General features: G+C 40.7%; 1 protein-coding gene across 1 annotated transcript; it reads right to left on the bottom strand.

The window, feature by feature from the left end:
- Positions 1–875: 875 nt before the first annotated feature.
- Positions 876–1,517, bottom strand: LOC147429748 (uncharacterized). The gene has a single exon (XM_086495052.1). The coding sequence runs from the start codon at positions 1,515–1,517 to the stop codon at positions 876–878; it is 642 nt and encodes a 213-aa protein (XP_086351178.1).
- Positions 1,518–19,714: the final 18,197 nt, after the last annotated feature.

The raw sequence follows: 19,714 nt of genomic DNA, 5'->3' as shown, positions 1-19,714 counted from the left end.
TCGATTTGGGTGTGGGTAGCTAAAAGTGTACATAGTCAGAGTTTCCCAAGGGTCATCATTGTTAGAATATTAAGGCCTGATGTATCTTGAGGGTGAAAATTTGACCCTAGAACGTTATGGTTATTCACAGTGTTTACAATGTAGGGCATGAAAGAATCAAAATAAACTAATAGCCAACAGGTCCAATGAGAAGCAAATTATTGTAGAGAATGCCATAATAACAATTTATAACATCAACGTGGAAAGGAAATTTTTAAAGAATTTTTTAAAAATAACTCTTCCTCAAGGCTTTTAGACATCTAATTGACTGTTAAAATTGTAGTAGATTCTAAAGCCTAAAAGGTAACAACTTAATAACAATGATCGCTGACTGCAATCCATAGATATCTGTTGATAGACCAAAAAGGAAAGACATAGAGCGAGAGCCCAAGAATTGGTGTACATATCCATCAAAGCCCCGCAAGCACGATAGACCATGGTTATCTCGCTTGTTGTGTATGTATGTGTATGATTACATCAACAATAGATACCCTACTCTAACTCAACATGATCGCCATCTTCATCCTCTTTAACAGTCAAAGTTGCACCTAGCCCCTTCAAATGTGAGAGATACTACATATTTGGGTAACTAAGGCTATGTATATAAGACATATCATAATTTTACGTGTAAAAGAAAATGGAGCAATGACATAAAATTGACCAGCCTATTACCAATGTACAAGGAAGGTGTGCCTCATCTTAGCCTAACGTCTGTTAAAAGAAAGCCTAGTGTTAGCGATTGTATCAAGCCGAGGAAGGATTGGTCATGGTAAGCTTGGGATCTCGGACGAAGTTGGAGATTGTAGCGCAAGGATTATAATGGTACTTGGGCAGGCTTAAACAATGATTGTAAAAGAAAACAATTGTTTATGCTTGGCTTCTAGCAAGATCCTAGCTCTTATTGAGGGGTATGCTTGTTGCAAAATTGCCTTAACACGGCACATGAACAAAAACGAATGTGCATATCTTGATGGTTTACCATACGCATTCAGACACTTAGGCTCGCACATAATAGCACCATCAAGGGACTTGATAGCCTGCAGGACAACCCACCTCCTATCCAAGTGGTGAGAATCAGGAGGAAAATTCACCTCCTCTTGCACAATGGCACTCCCACGAAGGATAGCAGTGCGTAGAAGTGGTGAAGAGATGCACACAATATGGTCTCCATTTTCTTCCTCAGTTGCGTCAAAGACCCCTTGGGAAATGAAGTTGCGCAACAGAATGACTGTCTTCCGCTCACATTGAAGTTCCTCTACTTCTAGCAAGTTCACCATTAAAGGATAGATTGACTTCTTATTTGCATCATGTCTGACAAATGGCATAATTCGGCTATATGTGGCCATGCCAAATACGTAAAGCCCCAAACAATAAGACTTAGCCCGATGAAGCCATGCCTTCAGCGTCCACAATGCCTCTTGCACAAGGAATGCCAAACATGTGCCAGTTAAGCTCGTGTGGCCCCATGTCCACTGCATGATTGAAGTCCCTATCGAATCCACCTCCATGTGGAAACTTGGTCGATCAACAATTGCCTGTTGTAGTAAAATGATGGAATTTTGTTGAAGTGAGCACATGATCGTGAGGGAAAGGAGAAAGCCTGCTTGGAGTAGACCCTACATCATTGTCACGACCACCTCCTAGTGCATCTTGCACACGCTTATGATACTGAGCTTCAATGAGATCACGCACACACTCCCTTCCAACTAGGAGAAAACAATAAACATTGTATCTTTTGGGTGTCGAAAGAGCTAGTTGACAATCCTTATTGGCTAATGGGTGTAGTTGGTGGTCAAGAAGGTATGAGTGTATGCAAGGCATGATGCTCTAGAGTTGGTGAAGTTGGTAGGCGATGCCAACCCTGCATGGAGAGTAGCTGGTTAGCAGTCGATCGAGGTGTTGATAGGGACAACTATATAGAGAGAGAAAGAGAGCTGTAGGGTGGCCAACACATCGAAGGTCACTGATGGGTTGTTGGCTTGCCATGTGCGAGCTACATGGTGGTGGTAACTGCCACTTGAGGGGGTTGAGTAGAGCCGGCTGTAGCAAACTAGGGGGAGAGAGAGTTTAAGATAGAGAGAAACAAGTAGTTTCTGTGTGGGTGTGGCCGCCAGTTGAGAGAGAGAGAGAGAGAGAGAGAGAGAGAGAGAGAGAGAGAGAGAGAGAGAGAGAGAGAGAGAGAGAGAGAGAGAGAGAGAGAGAGAGAGAGAGAGACGCCGTCCATTGCAGATGAGTAGAGAGAGAGAGAGAGAGAGAGAGAGAGAGAGAGAGAGAGAGAGAGAGAGAGAGAGAGGAGAGAGAGAGAGAGAGAGAGAGAGAGAGAGAGAGAGACACCTAGATTGATGCATGTGCTCTTATGCGGGTGTGTACCTAATAAAAAGCGTATTGGGCAACTGGGGGGGGAGAGAGAGAGAGAGAGAGAGAGAGAGAGAGAGAGAGAGAGAGAGAGAGAGAGAGAGAGAGAGAGAGAGAGAGAGAGAGAGATGGTCTGCATGCTTGATAGGTGAACAAGAGGGAGAAAGAGAAAGAGGGGGTTGGTGAACATGCTACAGGCAATGGCCGATCACAAGGTTGGTGAGTGAGGGATAGAGAGAGAGTGTGTTTGACTAATTCCACCTCATGCAGGCCCGAAGGTCTACATGTTGATCATGTAGATGATTACAGGCTGTGAAGCTGGGTGTCCAAAGGTGTGGTTTAGCATCCTGCTGCACGACAGAGGAGTGCGATTTCTTGGAGGTGGTGGGTTTGGAGATGGGGAGTTGTCTAAGGACAATGCATGTCAGCGTTGTTTGCCGACGTCAAGCACTTGTGTAAACGATGACACATTTCTGCTAGCCTGCACGTTGCTCTTTTATCCCCCCATCGTGGGGCAGGGTCCCATGCGGAAGAGAGAGAATTGGAGAAGAAAATAAAACTAAATTAAATAACAGTTAAGAAAATAGAATGAAGTATGCTTCCAGTCTGAGCCAAAAACTATTCTCATGCAATTTTCTCAACTTCCCTATGCCTATATCATTGGAAGTCCGAAGTCTTCTTCATTGGTTCGCTTGTAAAATTTTGTATATATCTAGCTATGAGAACTGATGCGAATGTGCTGTATAATTCAATGGGGTTCAGCATGCAACCCCTATGATGCTCCACTACTCCAGTAGGTGATGAAAAATAGGCAATTTTCAATATTACTTACCTTTTATCTTTATCTATACTAGTCTCTTAATTATGTCTTTGAAGAAACAATAAACCATGCTAGAAAAAATGAAATAAATTATCGCATAAGAAGAAATTGACTTAGCTCCTGCACTCAAAGCTCTCCATAGCTTAACGTGTATATGTAGGAACGTCCCCAGAGCTCTGATACAACTGCTAGGATCGGAAGCGCGGAGAGCCTTGCAAAATACGTAAAATACACGCTGCAAGCTATAAATGACAAATTTGCATACCTGACGACTCGCACAAATCCATAGTCGAGCTAAACACGAGCAGAGAGAGATAGAGAATGAGACAGAGCGAGAGAGCGTGTGGCGCACCTCCTAGAGCGGAGTGCTACGCTGGCACGGTGAGAGAGAAGAGAGGAGAGGGGAGAAGAAGACAAACACTGGGTGCAATCTCCCCCCGTGCAAGAGTCAACATTTCCCTCTTGCAACTATTTCATTTTTAGATTCTTCCATGCTCAAAATGAATACACATTGGCTGGCCAACACAAATGACCATAGCTCGTAATGAGCACTTGAGTAATAAATGTACATATCCCTTATTCATAACAACCTCTTTATTAAAAATGAAGTCACCCTTTATGGAAGTGGAAGTTTTGGTTAAAAACTTCCTTCTTTGAATACTCCTTGTGAGTAGTTTGTAACATTTAATGGTCTAGTAACTTGTGTGTAGCGGAAAATAGCATGAACATAGTGAGCATTTCATTAGAATAGCTTCCTAATGAGAATAACAAGAGTGATTGGGTGGAGAGAGCAACAAAAGGAATAACACCTAGTTAGATAGCATGAACAATACTTCAAAAGAGAGAGAAATTAAGCAATTGAAAATAGTTGAGGACCGGATTTGCATGGAGCCGGTCCCCCCTCCAAAAGGCTTTGTATTATGGTTTCTCCCATCAAGAGAGACATTTTACAATACAATTCTTTGTGTTCCTTCAATACTAGCTAGTGCAATGAAGATGGAAACTTCATGCACTAACCAAAACACTTATCAAACACAACATCAATTCCCTCACGGTCTCAGACCCAAGACCTCACACACCTTCGAAGATGGTGAGAGCTAGCGGGGTATGAGAGTAGATTGAGAGGAAGAAGGAGTATTCTTACGAGAAAGATGTACATCTCCTCACATAATCACTCATATTAGCATAGCTTAGCTTAGTAATTAGCATGGTAGAGGAGATGACCATGCATTGAAGCTTGGCTCTTGGTTGGATTTGCATCACAAAGCCAAGAGTTGTTGGTGTAGGCATCCCTTCTCACAAGTTTGCAGTAGGTGGTAAGCTTTCCATTAAAGCTTGAGAAGGAGAGAGAGTCTTCTTTGCTTCACACATGAGATTGTGTGAGTGTGTGAGTGAATAATGCCTTGCAAAAATCAGCCCCCCCTCTCTCTCTTGGTCGACCTCCCTTGTTAATTACTCATGCTACAGTCCTATTGGACCTCCCCAGACCTAGCCAATTGAAATTAAGCAGCATAAGTGATAGCCTTCTGACATGTGTCCCCATTTCCCCTTTTGTGAGAGCTTTAGGTAATTCATAAATGCAACTAAAATATCATTGGACCTCTTTGCCTCCTGGCCAATAGGAATCAGGCAAGCCATTGGGGTGTTGAATTCTCATTGGTCCCCTTGGGAGACTGTCCAATAGTCTTCTAGAGAGCTTAATTCTTATTGGTTCTTTTATTAAGTGTTTTTAAATTAATTAATCTAGATTTACTCTAGCCTAATTCTCATTGGTCCACCTCCATGGCCATCCAATAGGATTTGAGTACACCTTGTGGGCATCTGGCCTAGGGAGCTAACATGTATCCCTCTTTCCCCTTGTGTACAAATGAAGCTTGTGAGTGTGTGTGGGTGTTTCTCTCGCATCCCCTACTTCTTGGGCTCACCCCCTCCTATGTAGGGCTTGACAAAGACTTTTTGGGACACACACAAAGCATCCAATTCCCCTAATGTTTGACCTTTGGACACAACCTTTGAATTTTGGAACCTTAGTATTTTGGAAGTCTTAATGGGCTGAACCTTAGGGTCTTTTGAGCCCATTGTTGCACATAGCTCTTTTGCAAATGGTCCCCCCCTTTGGATCCCTATTTTCCCTCCTTTGGATTCCTACCGTGGTCGGTCTGCTAGCTTAACCAATATTCTAGCTTTTTCTCCCCTGGCACTTCCCCATATTAAATGATTAGTTTAGCATGAGAAAAATCATTTAGGAGAATTAGATATTGATTATTATGACAAGTTTGTTGATTAGAGGGTCGATTTGCACCTTTCTTGTGGTCTTGAGATAAGCCTGTGGGATGGAGACCTTAAGAAAGAAAAGGCTATGTGGCTTGAGGGTGCTTCAAAATTAAACTCGTGGGATGGAGGGTAGTGGCCCTCTTTGGTTTGCAAAAAGACATAGCTCCACAAGTAGTTAGATTAAGAGATTGCAATTAAGTAGAAGAATAATCTACGGATCTTAAGGATGATTAAAAAATATTAATCACTCTAATAGCTCTCATACCAATTGTAGATATTAGGAAGGGTAGATTAAGGAGCCATTCATAATGCTGACATGGTATTGATAATGCTAATTGCAAAAAAAAAAGTGGAGTAGAATATAAACAAAAACTTTATTTATTGGTACAACTTAAAGTGTGTACGAAAGGTTCATTATATAGAGCTAGTGAAAGCTTTTCATCTGGCATTATTGATGACATCATACAAAGGTTCCAAATCAACACATGAAAGTTGCAAACTCATGGGTGACTTTTCAAGGCACTTAGGAGTACATAAAATCTTTCTAAGTGAGTCAACACCCTTTAGTAATGACCCCCATGGGTACCCATACCTTAGGCACCTTTTCCACATGCTATCACATGGTTTTATGTCACTTATGCATTCCAATAGAATAGAGGTGTTATACGTGCACACACACACACACACACACACACACACACACACACACACACACACACACACACAGGCTAAAGCCCAAAACTCTTATGATAGTGAGTAGGTTCATGAGGTGCTCCAATAGTTGGGAGTGGTTATGAGGCGTGCCCGCAAAATGCTACGCTGTCACAATCCTTTGTAAGGAAATGCCCAAAGCCTCTAGCCCATGTTGGAGCTGGATCACCTCTTGCACGACTAATGTCCACCTCATCTATATTACTTGTCTTCTACCACCTCCAACTTACACATCTATGCAATCCTACCTTTGGTGCATTGGAGGGCCTCCTTGGGGATGTACCAAAGATGTTGGAGGAGTAGGATGGCAAAAAGGTACACATTGAGCATGAAATTTGGGGCGTAGCCAATCAACTTGCATATGTAATTTGGGCAAGATAACTTGAAGCTCCATTACAGAAGTGGACCGGTGCATAACTAGATTCATGTTAGCATGAGCAAAATCACTGTCAAAGCAAGTATGAGAACATCCATGCATTGGTGTTGAAAATTGCACTTGGCTTCCTCGTCCTTGAAACCATTCCTTAGACGTGGATTGCCTCTGAGAAGTTGGAGGCTATGGGAGTCTCATGTACACCTACAAGAGTTGTGTGAGATAAGGAGCTCCGTGGAACCAAGGGTGGAAAAATTCAATCTAGCATTGACACTCGCTTTTGAGTTTGTGACCTTTGACCATCTATTACCCCAAGCTGGTGTAGAGTAACTGCAAAAGTGGTGGTTGGCTTATAATGCTAGTCTTACATAAATCTCATAAATCAAGTCACGATTCAAAACTTTGTCATGCATAATCTATCAAGAATACAAACTTATCACCAAAAAGCCATGCAAATAAAATTATATATGCTCTTTCTATGTTTTGGTTACGAAATTATCTATGATTTATTGAAATTGAAAAAAAGTTTCAAAGTTATGCCCTTTTTATAGTTTATATCTCTCATGTTTTTTTTTTTTTTTTAAGTGAGTGCAATTTTGAGGTACAAGGATATCCTACTTATAGATTACATTAGCTATAAATTTTGGTAATTGATTCCCTAAATAGGGCACATGTCCATATAAAAGGAAGACTCTTCAAATATACATAACATGATATATTTTAATACAACATTAAAATAACTTTTTATAAAGTACAACATAACAAACACATGGGATTAGTAAAGATAATAATTTTGTCCTTGGACATTTTTTCTAAGTTTAATGTACCTATCTTTTATATTCATTGTATGCAATTTTGTGGAAGTACTCTTTATGGGCTTCATTATATATAAATAATAACCTCAAAAGTATAAAGAGACATTTTTTTAAAATTGTATAATTATTGTTTATAAGATCCTAAAAAGAAATATTTGAATTTCTTTTTTAGTTAGATATGGACTTTTATTCAAAACCTTGAAAAAGAGGCCTCTCAAGTGTCTTGTTTTGGTACCAAGTTAGTGTTAAAGTTTAGATTAGAGTAAGTGGGTAATGGAGAGCATATTTCATTGAGCATAATTGATTAGTATATAATTTCTAGTAATACTTCATTGCGCACTCTTCAACTCTACCATCGATTTTAGGGCTAGGGCCGACCTCTTTTAGCACTAAAGACCACGGGGTCTTGAATGAAGCCCAAGTCGTGGGACCGACAACGCGCAACTCGGACACAATTTTAATTGTGACAAGTTTACTTTTGCCTACATCTGTTCACTTTATCAGGCTACAAACTGAAGGGTTGGATAAGCAAACCCACACGGGTGCGTGATTAGCACATTAGCTTGCCAATGGGGAGGTTGCTGGTTGGATGCCTAGCTGAGGAATGGGACACCATCTGATTTTTGTGAACTCTCCATGTCGGCCTTTGGATAGGTAACATTTGAAGTGTTAGCCAGGGATGGTTTTTGCTCAGTATGACAATAACAGTAACGGTACACCCCTCCTTTTTTGTAATTATCCCTGTAGGCCTCCTTGCCTACCTCGTTTGTAATACTTGAGCACCTACTACTGGAAGAAGTGAAAATAAAATCTTCATTTCCTCTAAATATTCCCCCCCTCCCCCCAACACCTTCGACCGCCTACGTCTCTCTCTCTCTCTCTCTCTCTCTCTCTCTCTCTCTCTCTCTCTCCTCTCTCTCTCTCTCTCTCTCTCTCTCTCTCTCTCTCTCTCTCTCTCTCTCTCGCGTGCGCGAAGTAATTATTTGAGACGTAGGCTGCTCCATGCTCCCCTCCCCCTCTGCAACTCTTCTACATGCACGATGCAGGCTGCTCCATCGCCTTGAGTCCTACCAAACACCGAGCAAGATTTTCCGAGAAAACCAAAAATTGAGCGAGATTTGTAGGCACATGAGTGAATAGAGAAGATAGTTTGACAAGGAAGGTGGGCAAGCTACAATAGAAGGGGGGTTGATCTGCACGAATCAATAACATACATAATGGGATCAGATAGATCATAAGTTGTGGGTGATACTAGGCATCAGTGGACAGTGGCACATGTGTAGAAGGCATTAGTAGGCACCACAACAAGTTGAGAATTTTTTGTTTTAATAAAATGAAGTAGTACATGGACTTGATTGGGCTCTTGCCATGATAGAATGGTGAGGGATTTTGGTAAATTACTTATTTTTCTCATCATTAGGTCTTCTAGATTTAATCTCAAGAAGCCATTTTTAATTAAGAGCATCAAAGTTTTTTCAAAATATTAGGACACTTTATGCCCTATCCAATGACCAACCTAATGTTAAATACCAAGTTAGTATTCTTCAAAATTAGTTGTGCTTTCACAACATGCTCAAGAGGGCAAACACAACATGTGCTTCGCTAAGGCCCCTTTCACAAGCAAGAAAATGGGTCGTCCAACCATAAAGGTGGGCTAATTAGTATGAGCCTTGGTGCACATCCTATCATGCACATTGGTGGGCATGCAAGAATGAGGCTTAACTTTGATGATTTAGGCTCTATGGTGTTGCTTGGACGTATGGGCGACCTCTCCATCCATTCCTCCTCTTACCCATAACAACTTTTAAAAATATTATTGCCCCTCATTTGTACATATACTAAAGGCCCTTCCCATTTGTGACCCATGTACATGGATAGGTACACTCTTTCTATGAGGGCTCCCTACCCACACTACCTATGGGCAATTGGCATCATGTTAGTGAGAAATATTTGCTTCTCTAATATTTTCTTACTTGTTTCTAAAGATAAAAGGATACTCTTCTTGCCAAAATTCTTTGGAAAATAAAAAAAATTTGAGGATGTTTCTTCGATATACAATGCACTGCAAATGCAAAGCCTAGGCGTATGAGTGCTTATAGCATAACTAATACCTAATTTCAACTCCTAGAAGCACGCGTGCACACACACACACACACACACACACACACAGAATCATTGTTCACATATCCTGATTTATAGTGTTAATTTCTGCATTGAGCATAAATTTTAGAATGCAACTTTCAAAATGGAAGAGTTGGCATCTTTTTAGATTTCATTTGGATATCTTAGATTTGGGCATAAGGATAATTTTTATGATAGCTGTTTTGAGGAGTGGAGAACACTTGCAAAAATAGAAAGAGAATCTCTCTCTAGCTATCCGTGCCGGAGTGGATGCTAGAGGAGGGAGAGGATGGGCAAAACAGAATGAAGAAAGAGTGAATTTGGATACCTTAGATTTACATTGGTTTAAAATTATATCATATATTGGGTACATATTGGTACAAACTTTATTATATTCAATACTCATGGGATACCTCCTCGGATCCCATCCTCAAGTTCCCAATGCTATGCTAAGATTGATCTCCAGTAAAAGGCGGATGGGAGATTCGAATGCACAAGTTCACGTGATCTCCTAAAGTTCAATTCACCTAGCCAACCCGACATCCAACAGTTGATGGTTGTCTCAAGAGATCCATAAAGTTCCCTCCCCCCTCCTCCCCTCCTCTCTCCCCTCTCTCCCTCCCCTCTCCTCCTCTCTCTCATCTCTCTCTCTCTCTCTCTCTCTCTCTGTCTGTGTGTGTGCGGACTGCAATCAGCACCTCCAGTCTAGCTTTTTTTCACCCGCATATGCCAAGATTCGTCAATACTGGCTTTTTTTCGCCTGCATCTGCCAAGGTTCGCCAATAGTGGCCTTGTCCTGAATCATGGGCACATACTCAAGTCAATGCAAATAAAATGGGGGAGTAGAGAATACTTGCAAAAGCTGAAGGAGAATCTCTCTATAGCCATCCGCGCCTAGAGGGAGGGAGAGGATTGGTAGACCTAGAAACCGAGGAGTGAAGAACGCTTTCAAAAACAGTAGAAAAATCTCTCTCTACCCATCCACGCTGGCAATGGGGGGGGGGGGGGGTGCAAGCGCTGCAGAACACAGCGGGCCAACATCAGTAAATAGGGCACCATTCTCCAAGCGAATGTCAGCATAGAGAGACAGTCACGCATAGAGGTTAATTCATTTGTAAGAGAGAGAAGAAGAGAATTTTAACGTCGTAGGAAACTATCCCAAGAGACCTTAAAGATCTATCCGACGAGGAGAGTTGAACTCAAGAGAGAGAGATGGCCATTGGGTTTGCAATGGAAGTTGTGTATCGGGGCTCCAAGAGGGCACAACACGGTCAAAATTTAGAAATATCTTGGATAAGGGCTTAGAGATTCCACCAAGAAAAAAAGAGACAACCTTTCTCTCACCCAAACTCGTTTGTTTCGTTGATATCTTTCTTCTCTTCTTCTTTTTCACTCAAGTGCAAGAAACACAGTCCTTGGTACACCACTAATAATGATGATAACTCTCTGAACCTCACACTCTTCCAGTAGTGCACCCTGATAAACCCACCGCCCAAATTTTAACGTTTTTCAATATCACCTATGTCAACACCACCAAATTCTTCCCTGCAATGGTAGGGTAGCCAAAGTGAACATATACCATGTTATGGGGTTTCTAAAAGAACGGCCACACAGTCGGAACCCTAGGACAAATACTATTACATTGATACAGTAACTTCAAATATTAAGTTTGTTTGTGTGTGTGTGTGTGTGTGTGTGTGTGTGTGAGAGAGAGAGAGAGAGAGAGAGAGAGAGAGAGAAGTTTAAGCTCCTCTTTCCCTTGTACTCTTGTCCTTTATGACAATAGAGGAAGTGGAAAGGAGAGTGCATTTTGGGTATAGAAGGTCATTTCTGCTAGCCAAAACTTGTGACAAATGAAGAGGTTGTGGATATATGCATGGCATCCGCATTATACAAACTACCCGATTTCAAGTCATACCATTTATAGAGTGGCAAGGAGCCTTATTTTTTTCACATGCGGGTAGGGGTTTGGGAGCCACTTGATTTTTTTAATCCCATTTTTATGGAACAAATTGAATTGTACAATAGATTTTCTAGCCCATAGGAGACACTTTGCACAAGCACATGTTCAAGGAGAGCTCTTTGCACAAAAATCTTGGGGAGGTGCTAGTATTAAAAAGGTGGGAACTTGTTTTATTGCTTGTTTTAAAGCTTGAAATACATATAAGAACCTTGATTGATTTTGGTTTCTTGATAATGAACCTTGTCTTGTCTTGCTCGGTTAGGGATCGCTCGAAAAATCTCGCTCGAGGTTAGGGATTCCTCCATCGCCTTCCCCCTCCCCCTCTGCAGCTCTTCAGCCCCCTACTCACCCCGCTCTTCACCTTCCCTTCATCCACCAAATAAACCCCGCTCATGGCCTCCAACCTACAGGTAGCACACACCAACCCTTCTTGTAATAACCACCCTCATGGGGCTTGATTCAGAGGCGGTGCAGGCAACTGAGACAGAGAGAGAGAGAGGTTGCATGGCCTCCACATGCCTTGGCCTCGCTCCCCTCTCAGCCTTTGCCTAAATCTCCAATTCAAAGGGTATCTAAAAGTAATGAGCCTATTTTCTGATCTAAAATGATTGGGTACCCCCTGTTGTAAAAAAAAAAAAAAACATTTGAGGTGTTGTTATAGGTAAGGTGCGTCGCTGTCGTTTAATCTCGATACGCATAGAGAACATTCAACAAAAACTCCCACATTCCGCTGCAGTGAAGTAGCTGCTCTCTCTCTCTCCTCTCTCTCTCTCTCTCTCTATGTGTGTGTTTGCATGCGTACTACTCGGAAGGAATAAGCCATGGCTGCTACTGCTGGACAAGTAATTACTTTCAAAGGTCTGTTAAGAAAATTTCTTGCGCACGTGCGCGAGCGAGAGAGAGAGAGAGAGAGAGAGAGAGAGAGAGAGAGAGAGAGAGAGAGAGAGAGAGAGAGAGAGAGAGAGAGAGAGAGAGAGAGAGAGAGAGAGAGAGAGAGAGAGAGAGAGAGAGAGAGAGAGACGTCCCCACACACGAGCACAGCCCAAATACGCTGGTATTTGTTCCTTCTCATGTATGTTTTGTTCAAGGAAGTATCATTGACAGAAACCTCCTTGCATCCCTCAGCTTTATACGATTGCCAAAGAAGGTTGCTCTCTGTGAGCAAGGTTGAGGGAGCAAGAATGCTGATCTCTGATGCGTGGTTAGTTTTTTTGACACTGAAAGGTTGAACTGTTGAACTTTGAATGCAACAAAATAGCGGTTGAGTTTTTTACTTGTGAATCGTTAAGAGTTTCAGAGTGCCCAAACAGAAGGCAGATAAAACCCGGCCTATTAGACAGATCGATGTGAATATACTGTTTTTACTGAACTAAAAACGAAAAGACTATGGCTAACTGATACGCTGTTCTAGGTTTTGATGTTTGTGGAGAAGCTTCAAATTCGTATACTATGGTTGGGAGCATGACAAACCTTATTGATGCTTCTTAGAAAGATGCGAGTCTTTTCAAATATGATTAGAGCCAAGATAATACAATTTACTAACATAATATGGCGGAGTACATAACCCTTTACACGTGTTTCTCTCTGCGAGATGAATGCTAAACGCCAAGTGAGATGAAGGGGAGTGGAAGAGAGAGAGAGAGAGGGGCCGCCGTAGGTGGCCGACAGTACTCGTTCCTGAAAATAGAAATAGCCATGCATTGATTGATGAAGTTTGTATGGAGGATTTTGATGATTTTAATAATACTTGATGATGCTACAATGTTTGATGCTCTTGCTAATGATTTAGAAGAATGTGCATGTGGTGATATGGCTACTGAAGTGGATGCCTATGAGAAGATATATTGGGACAGGAAGGAAGTGCTTGTGGGCATGCCTATGGATATGAAGATAATAGGACCCAAAATTGTTGTGATCCTTGTGGAGATTATGAAACCTTATGTACATGATGTCTTGGTTGATCACTTTTAGTATGAGTTGACTGACTGAGAGGAAAATTTTGTTTAATCTTTTCCAAAAATCTTTTTTTTCTGCAAGCTTGTGGCTACCATATTGTTTGGCTTTTTGATCTAGGTGGATGGTTGTTGTAAATGGAGTTCTGGCTGCTGAGCATAAATACTCTAGTAGACCAAGACGGTCGGCAAAGTAATTCAAGCATTTCTTTTATAAAAGAAAGTATGAAAATCATTTGAGTAAGAAAATGAATGATTTCTGTTGGAAGGCTTACCATATTGCATTTTGGAAAGTTTACTGTGTTGCATTTGGCTGTCGCATGTGGATGGTGCAATATAAGCAGTGCGCACAGTGTGGTGCATTTCGGTGATAATCATGTACAATGTGGCTGTGTACTTATCTTGCCTAGAAACTTGAGGTGCTGTCACTAACTCTATGAAAATGGGCGTGTGGGCTCATTTAAAATGCGTCTAGAGGCCATGAGAAATGGAGGTGTTTGTGTTTACATGCATTTGGAGATGAATTGATGATTTTTTCTCACACTGTTTTACTGTTTTCTCCTAAAATTAAGGCCTTTTAGGGTGAAGAATAGCTGTGAAATGACAGACATTACTAGGTCAAAATGAGAAAAATGTCATCTCAAGGGGAGAGGGGTGGGGAGGAGTAAGTCGCTTACATGATTCATATTTCAATACTCCTATATGTCACTTGATCTCGGAATCTACATTTCATGTCAGATTTTGTATGGCTCCCGAAGGACAGACTCACTTGACCATCCCCATGGCCCCTCATAAATTCAACCCTCTTAGAGAGAGAGAAAGAGAAGAGAATTTGAATGTCGTAGGAAACTATCCCAAGAGACCTTAAAGATCTATCCGACGAGGAGAGTTGAACTCAAGACCTCTTATTCAAGAGGGAAATGGCATAACCAATCTACCACACTTTAGAGAGAGAGAGAGAGAGAGAGAGAGAGAGAGAGATCGTCTTGTCGTTATCATAATGTCGCTCGCACGTGCTCGCACACACACACACACACAAACACGCACGTGCGCGCGCACGCGCACACACACACACACACACACACACACACACACACACACACACACACACACAATAGGAGATAGCACACGAGAGGAGGAGACCAAGAGTAAAACCATACATTTGAGAATGAGAAAAAGTTAGGGTTACAGACCACTTATGTAAGTCTTCTCATGCACACATGGGTGCCCACACTTGGCCAACAATGAAACATGTTCTCTCTCTCTCTCTCTCTCTCTCTCTCTCTCTCTCTCTCTCTCTAGTAAATTTGGTGTGCGCCTATCATTGGCGATCTCCGAATGACTACACATGTGGAACCAACAAGCGTGGCCCATAACTCAATACAAATAATAATAATAATAATGACGCTCAAAGTTAACACCTTGGTCTTATCTTGGCAACCAAAAACCCTTTGTTAGCTTTTTCCATGTTGTAGGTAATGCTACGGTCACACAGATCAAAGTGATACAACTTAAACCATTAGGTAGATGTGGACCATCATAGGTATCCTTACTACTAGTAAAGATTGTAAGTAGATCGATAAAGTGAACTTGGAGTGAAGAATCTCTTGTTGAACTCTTATCCATTGCCACTTGATAGCTTAGAACTTCTTTCCTTGAAAGCACAAGTGTGAAGGGGTCAAATAAGTGAGCATCAACACTTAATGAGTGAGTCATTCACAAGCTAAACTACTCTTATAGATTGTACACTTGGTGCTAAAAACTAAACAATAGATCCTTTCAAGTTGGAATCACAATTGGATCATTAATGCAATCACATCATCCCATGTTGGAAAAAGAAACATTTTTGATACCCCAAAGAAACTAGTCGTCTAAGGTTTTTCATAATTATGCATTGCATATATATAAGAGATATGTCTGACAAACATAACTCAATCATGAATGTGTGGTTGCAAGTCCATAGATCTATGATGGAAACAAGAGACTGCCTAGCTTGAGGCTATCTTTGTTATGAAGTGATTAATGATGTTGATTAGTGTTTCACTGTCAAATTGTAGCCTTGGGAATTTGTGTTTTTGAGGAATTGATCTATTTTGTTTGTTATCATGTTTTTGTTGAACACATTTTTTTCAAATAAATAGATTAGTTTTTGTAAATCCAAAAAAGCACATGTGATGGGCAAGGCATTGAATATAATTGGAAGCACCCTGTGAAATACAAACTTTGTATGCCATACTTCTAGGTCTGTTGCTAGCAACTTGGATGAATGATACATACAAGGAAGTGTTTCTTTCTTTGACGAGGTATATGTTTGATATTCCCCAACATAGGGGTGAGAAAGTTTGATTATTGTGTTTAGATAAGTGGCTCTTTTTTTTCATAAATTGGTTTTACGCTAATAATGTCAAGAGTGCAATAGCAAAGGAGTCCTCAAGGGACAAGGCTTTATTTTTTTCAAAACATTTGTTAGCATAAGGGTTGTTAAGTGACATTATATATCTCCATGTTCAAAGAAAAGCTTTGTATTGACATTTCATGTTTTCCCAGACGGGATAACCTCTTAATGCACGCAAGTTCAAACCATGCTAAGTATAAATTACACCATAATGGTGAACATGACTATCTCATTGGGACACCTATGATTTGTTTAAATATAAAAATTTTGAGGTTGGTGAATCGGTTATCAAGGATAAACTCATTAATATTGCAAAATAAATACATGTACATACTACTTCTTTGTAAGTGTAGCTTTTCTTTCTGGCTTTCTTAATACCCTTTGTATCCCAACAAACATTTTTATTATATTCAACTAAATGTTTTTATTGTATAAAAGCCATTTTTTCACACTCTTTTTGGAGGATGGCTTCATGATATATTTTAATGTCATGTGTTTGTACTTCCAAATATTTCTGAGGGCATGTTAACTAAGAAGTCATATTGACTAATATGCGCTTTGTCGCACCTGTTGGAGGTTGGGAACTTGCCAAACACCATGTGCAAGGCACGAATGGTTGCAAGCACACAACTAGACAGTTTTAGCAAGCTCAAAGGGGCAATGGTGTGTCACTCACCGCTCAATGCTTCCGTTGTGAAGGATCTTGTGCCATAAAGAAAAAGGAGCCGTCGCTGCCGCCACACTCAATGGCCTCAGCGCTGATGCAACCGCAATGCTCAATCTCTCTCTCTCTCTCTCTCTCTCACACACACACACACACACACACACACACACACACACACACACGTGAGCCCACAAAGGAGAAGGGGATAGAGGTAGAGCAAGAGCACTTCTTAGCATGCACATCGAAGAATGGGGATATTAGGTCAAAATAGACCTTTTATAAGAATCTGACCCATTCACACATGGACGTCGATAGTGGCCGATCGTTGGAAAAATACTGTAAAAATAAGATAAGTGGTGCGCCTCTCATCGTAGATCACCTACACACATATAGGACCGACAAGCCCGGTGCATGACTTAAATAAGTAATAACACGTTTGTCGAAGGTGATAGGGTGTCCGTAAGGGTTAACATGCCCCCCTTCCAGATGTAGATTCCGTCCTCGAAAGCTATTGAGATGAAGCCCGTTTGTCGAGGTGGAAGAGCATCTGCGATTGAATGTTCTTAACCTTCTTCAAACACTGCAAAATCAATCAAAATTGGCAAATTAATTGCATTCTCATATACAATTAAAAAGCATATGTTGTGAGTAAGCACACAAATTGATTGGTAACAAAATATTAAACAATTTGTCAGCAGCAAACATTAAAATGTAATATAATCAAACGCATAAGCAATTGTAAAGGTAAAAAAATAAACAAGTTTAGAGTTGCTAATTTAATGCTCGAGAGGCACAAGAGGTCAACTATTAATACCATAGGCAAGCTTCTTAATTCTCTCTGGTCAAATAAGATGTTTAATCGCGAGAGCAAAGTATTTCATGTCCGAGGGCTGACTAGAGGCTATACCTAGAAGACATTCTAGTTAAGCTACGATAAAAGGAATTGCTTATGAAACCATCGCCTGAATTATTCCCTTTTCTTTGACCCCCCAAAGTTTTTTCACATTGATTCAATTTTTAATGTGTGCGCTTATTTTTATACCTCGGGCTTTTTGCTTTTCAAAGAAAAGCACCCACACTGGGAACCTCTAGAGCTTTAGTACCATAGGCAACACATGTGAGTAAAGAACCAAATTAAGATTTTACATTATTGGCATTTTTGTTTGCTGTTTTGTTTTTCATTACCTTTTAATTTTGTAACTTTGGGGGGTCATATTGACACTGTCACCCTTTCTCGGCTCATCACAATAGTAAACTCCCTTTATAATAGTTAAACTTTAAAAGGTTAAAAGCACTAATACATAGCAGACAATGTTGCTTACATTGGATTAAGAACCTAAAGTAACCATTGACAATTAGAAAGGCATTTTCTATGGTATTAAGGGAAGATCTCTAACACCTATCTTGGTCAAACTAGCTAAGTTAGACTGCTTGACTCTTAAACCTAGACAAAGGATTATGACAGAAAATTTTATTGAATCTAATATCTTATACTAAGCAAATGTGCGGAATATTATGCTACCAATCACAGTTAAAGCATACCAACATGGATGCTAAAAAGAAACAAGAGGCAATGATAATGGACAAGAAACACCTGTTTGTGTTGATGATCGTGCTCGATTCGAAGAGTGAACTAGACAAGGACTATATGAATCTCAAAATCCCAACAAATACAATGCATTCTCACACACACTAGAAAACACAAGGAATACCTCTAGAAGGCACGTCAGTGGGAAGAGGCACCAACCTTTATTGAACACAATCAAAACAACCTAAGGAACCCTAACCTAATTATTTGCACCCCCCTAAAGAGTCAAGGGAACAGGATATTGAATAGATGGGCAGGTAGCCCTAGGTCTAAACCCCTATCCTCGTCATGATAGAGAAAAAAAAATTCATCATCTGTGAGACCATACATGCCATCCGTGTAATCATTTAAATCTTCCTCATCATTAGAGGCACAAATATTCACTAAGAATATCACTAAACGTCTATAGTCATCTTGGTCAAAGGGATAGGCGTGTGCAATCGGAGAGATGTTCTCTACTAAGTAGGGATCAGTCGTGGTCAAGAGACATATCAGCCATTCTAATTTCTCAGAATTCTTCTCACACTCCAGCGTATTTGCTAAATCCCATTCACAGGCAAGCACCGGGTAGACTATGTGAAACACTTGTGAAAAGTAAAGAGGGTACCTCTCACCCAAGGTAGGAGTGGATGACTCTAGCATACTAGCCATATCTGTACACACAGATAGATGATGGTTAGTATGCAAACATTATAAGGGTCATGTCAAAAGGTTGTGTCCTTGTGCATAATGTGTTTTTATGATTTTGGTTCATGTACTAGAATTTTTAGGTTTTCAACTTTTTGTTTGGTGGCTCTTGCTCTTTTACTTTTTTATTTTTGTTTTCTTGAGTATTGGGCTATATATATACATTCCCTAAGATTGGGGGATTGAGAGGTCAGGGAGGGAGGTTAAGAGGGAAGCAAGTAAATGATGGATGTCAACAAACACTCCCCCCTTCCTTAGGTAGATCATACCTTTTGGAACAATGTTGTCACCCTTTGAAACCATTTGTTCCAAGTTGTTATGGGTGAAGACTTTGACCAATAGTTTTTGATTTCCCTAGACGTTTCATCTAGTTGCAAGGGTGGTAAGGCACTCTCCCATAATTTTACTTGCAATGTTGTTGTAGGTGGTGAACTTACAACGGTGGGTACAAATTCTTTCTTGTTTGTAAAGATAATTACAATGGTAGGTAGAGGTTGTGTCGAAGCTTGTATTTATGTTGAAGAACTACATGAAGAGCAAGAAGATCCATTTGTTTTTCTATGATTGAGCTGAGCAAAACAAGCCTTTCTCGCTTGGGTACCCAAACTAGCCACCGATCAGGTGTATAGTGTTCTGTGATCTTTCCCTTCCCACGATCTTCAATCGGCTTTATCGTTACATGATTTGACTCACATGGGTCTCTTGGTGACAGGTAAGAACACAATCTATGTTTAGCCACCAAGATTTGATCATTCGCTTCATAGTAGCCTTGGGCTTCCAATAGTCGTTGTCGCTAAAGAAGCTTTAGGGACCCATTTGTATGTTTTCTTTGTTATACTACACTGAGTCTTGTGTGTCTCATGTTTTCTTTCAGCAACAGAAGTCGAAGTTCCAGAGGGTTGGGCCATAGGTACAAATGGTTCAACCTCTTGGACATGCAATGTTTTGGGTTTTATT

The sequence above is a fragment of the Adiantum capillus-veneris genome, chromosome 22 (assembly GCF_014529385.1).
Source record: "Adiantum capillus-veneris isolate H3 chromosome 22, ASM1452938v2, whole genome shotgun sequence".
In the NCBI taxonomy this organism is placed as follows: domain Eukaryota; kingdom Viridiplantae; phylum Streptophyta; class Polypodiopsida; order Polypodiales; family Pteridaceae; genus Adiantum; species Adiantum capillus-veneris.
This window is presented reverse-complemented; position numbering and strand designations above follow the sequence as displayed.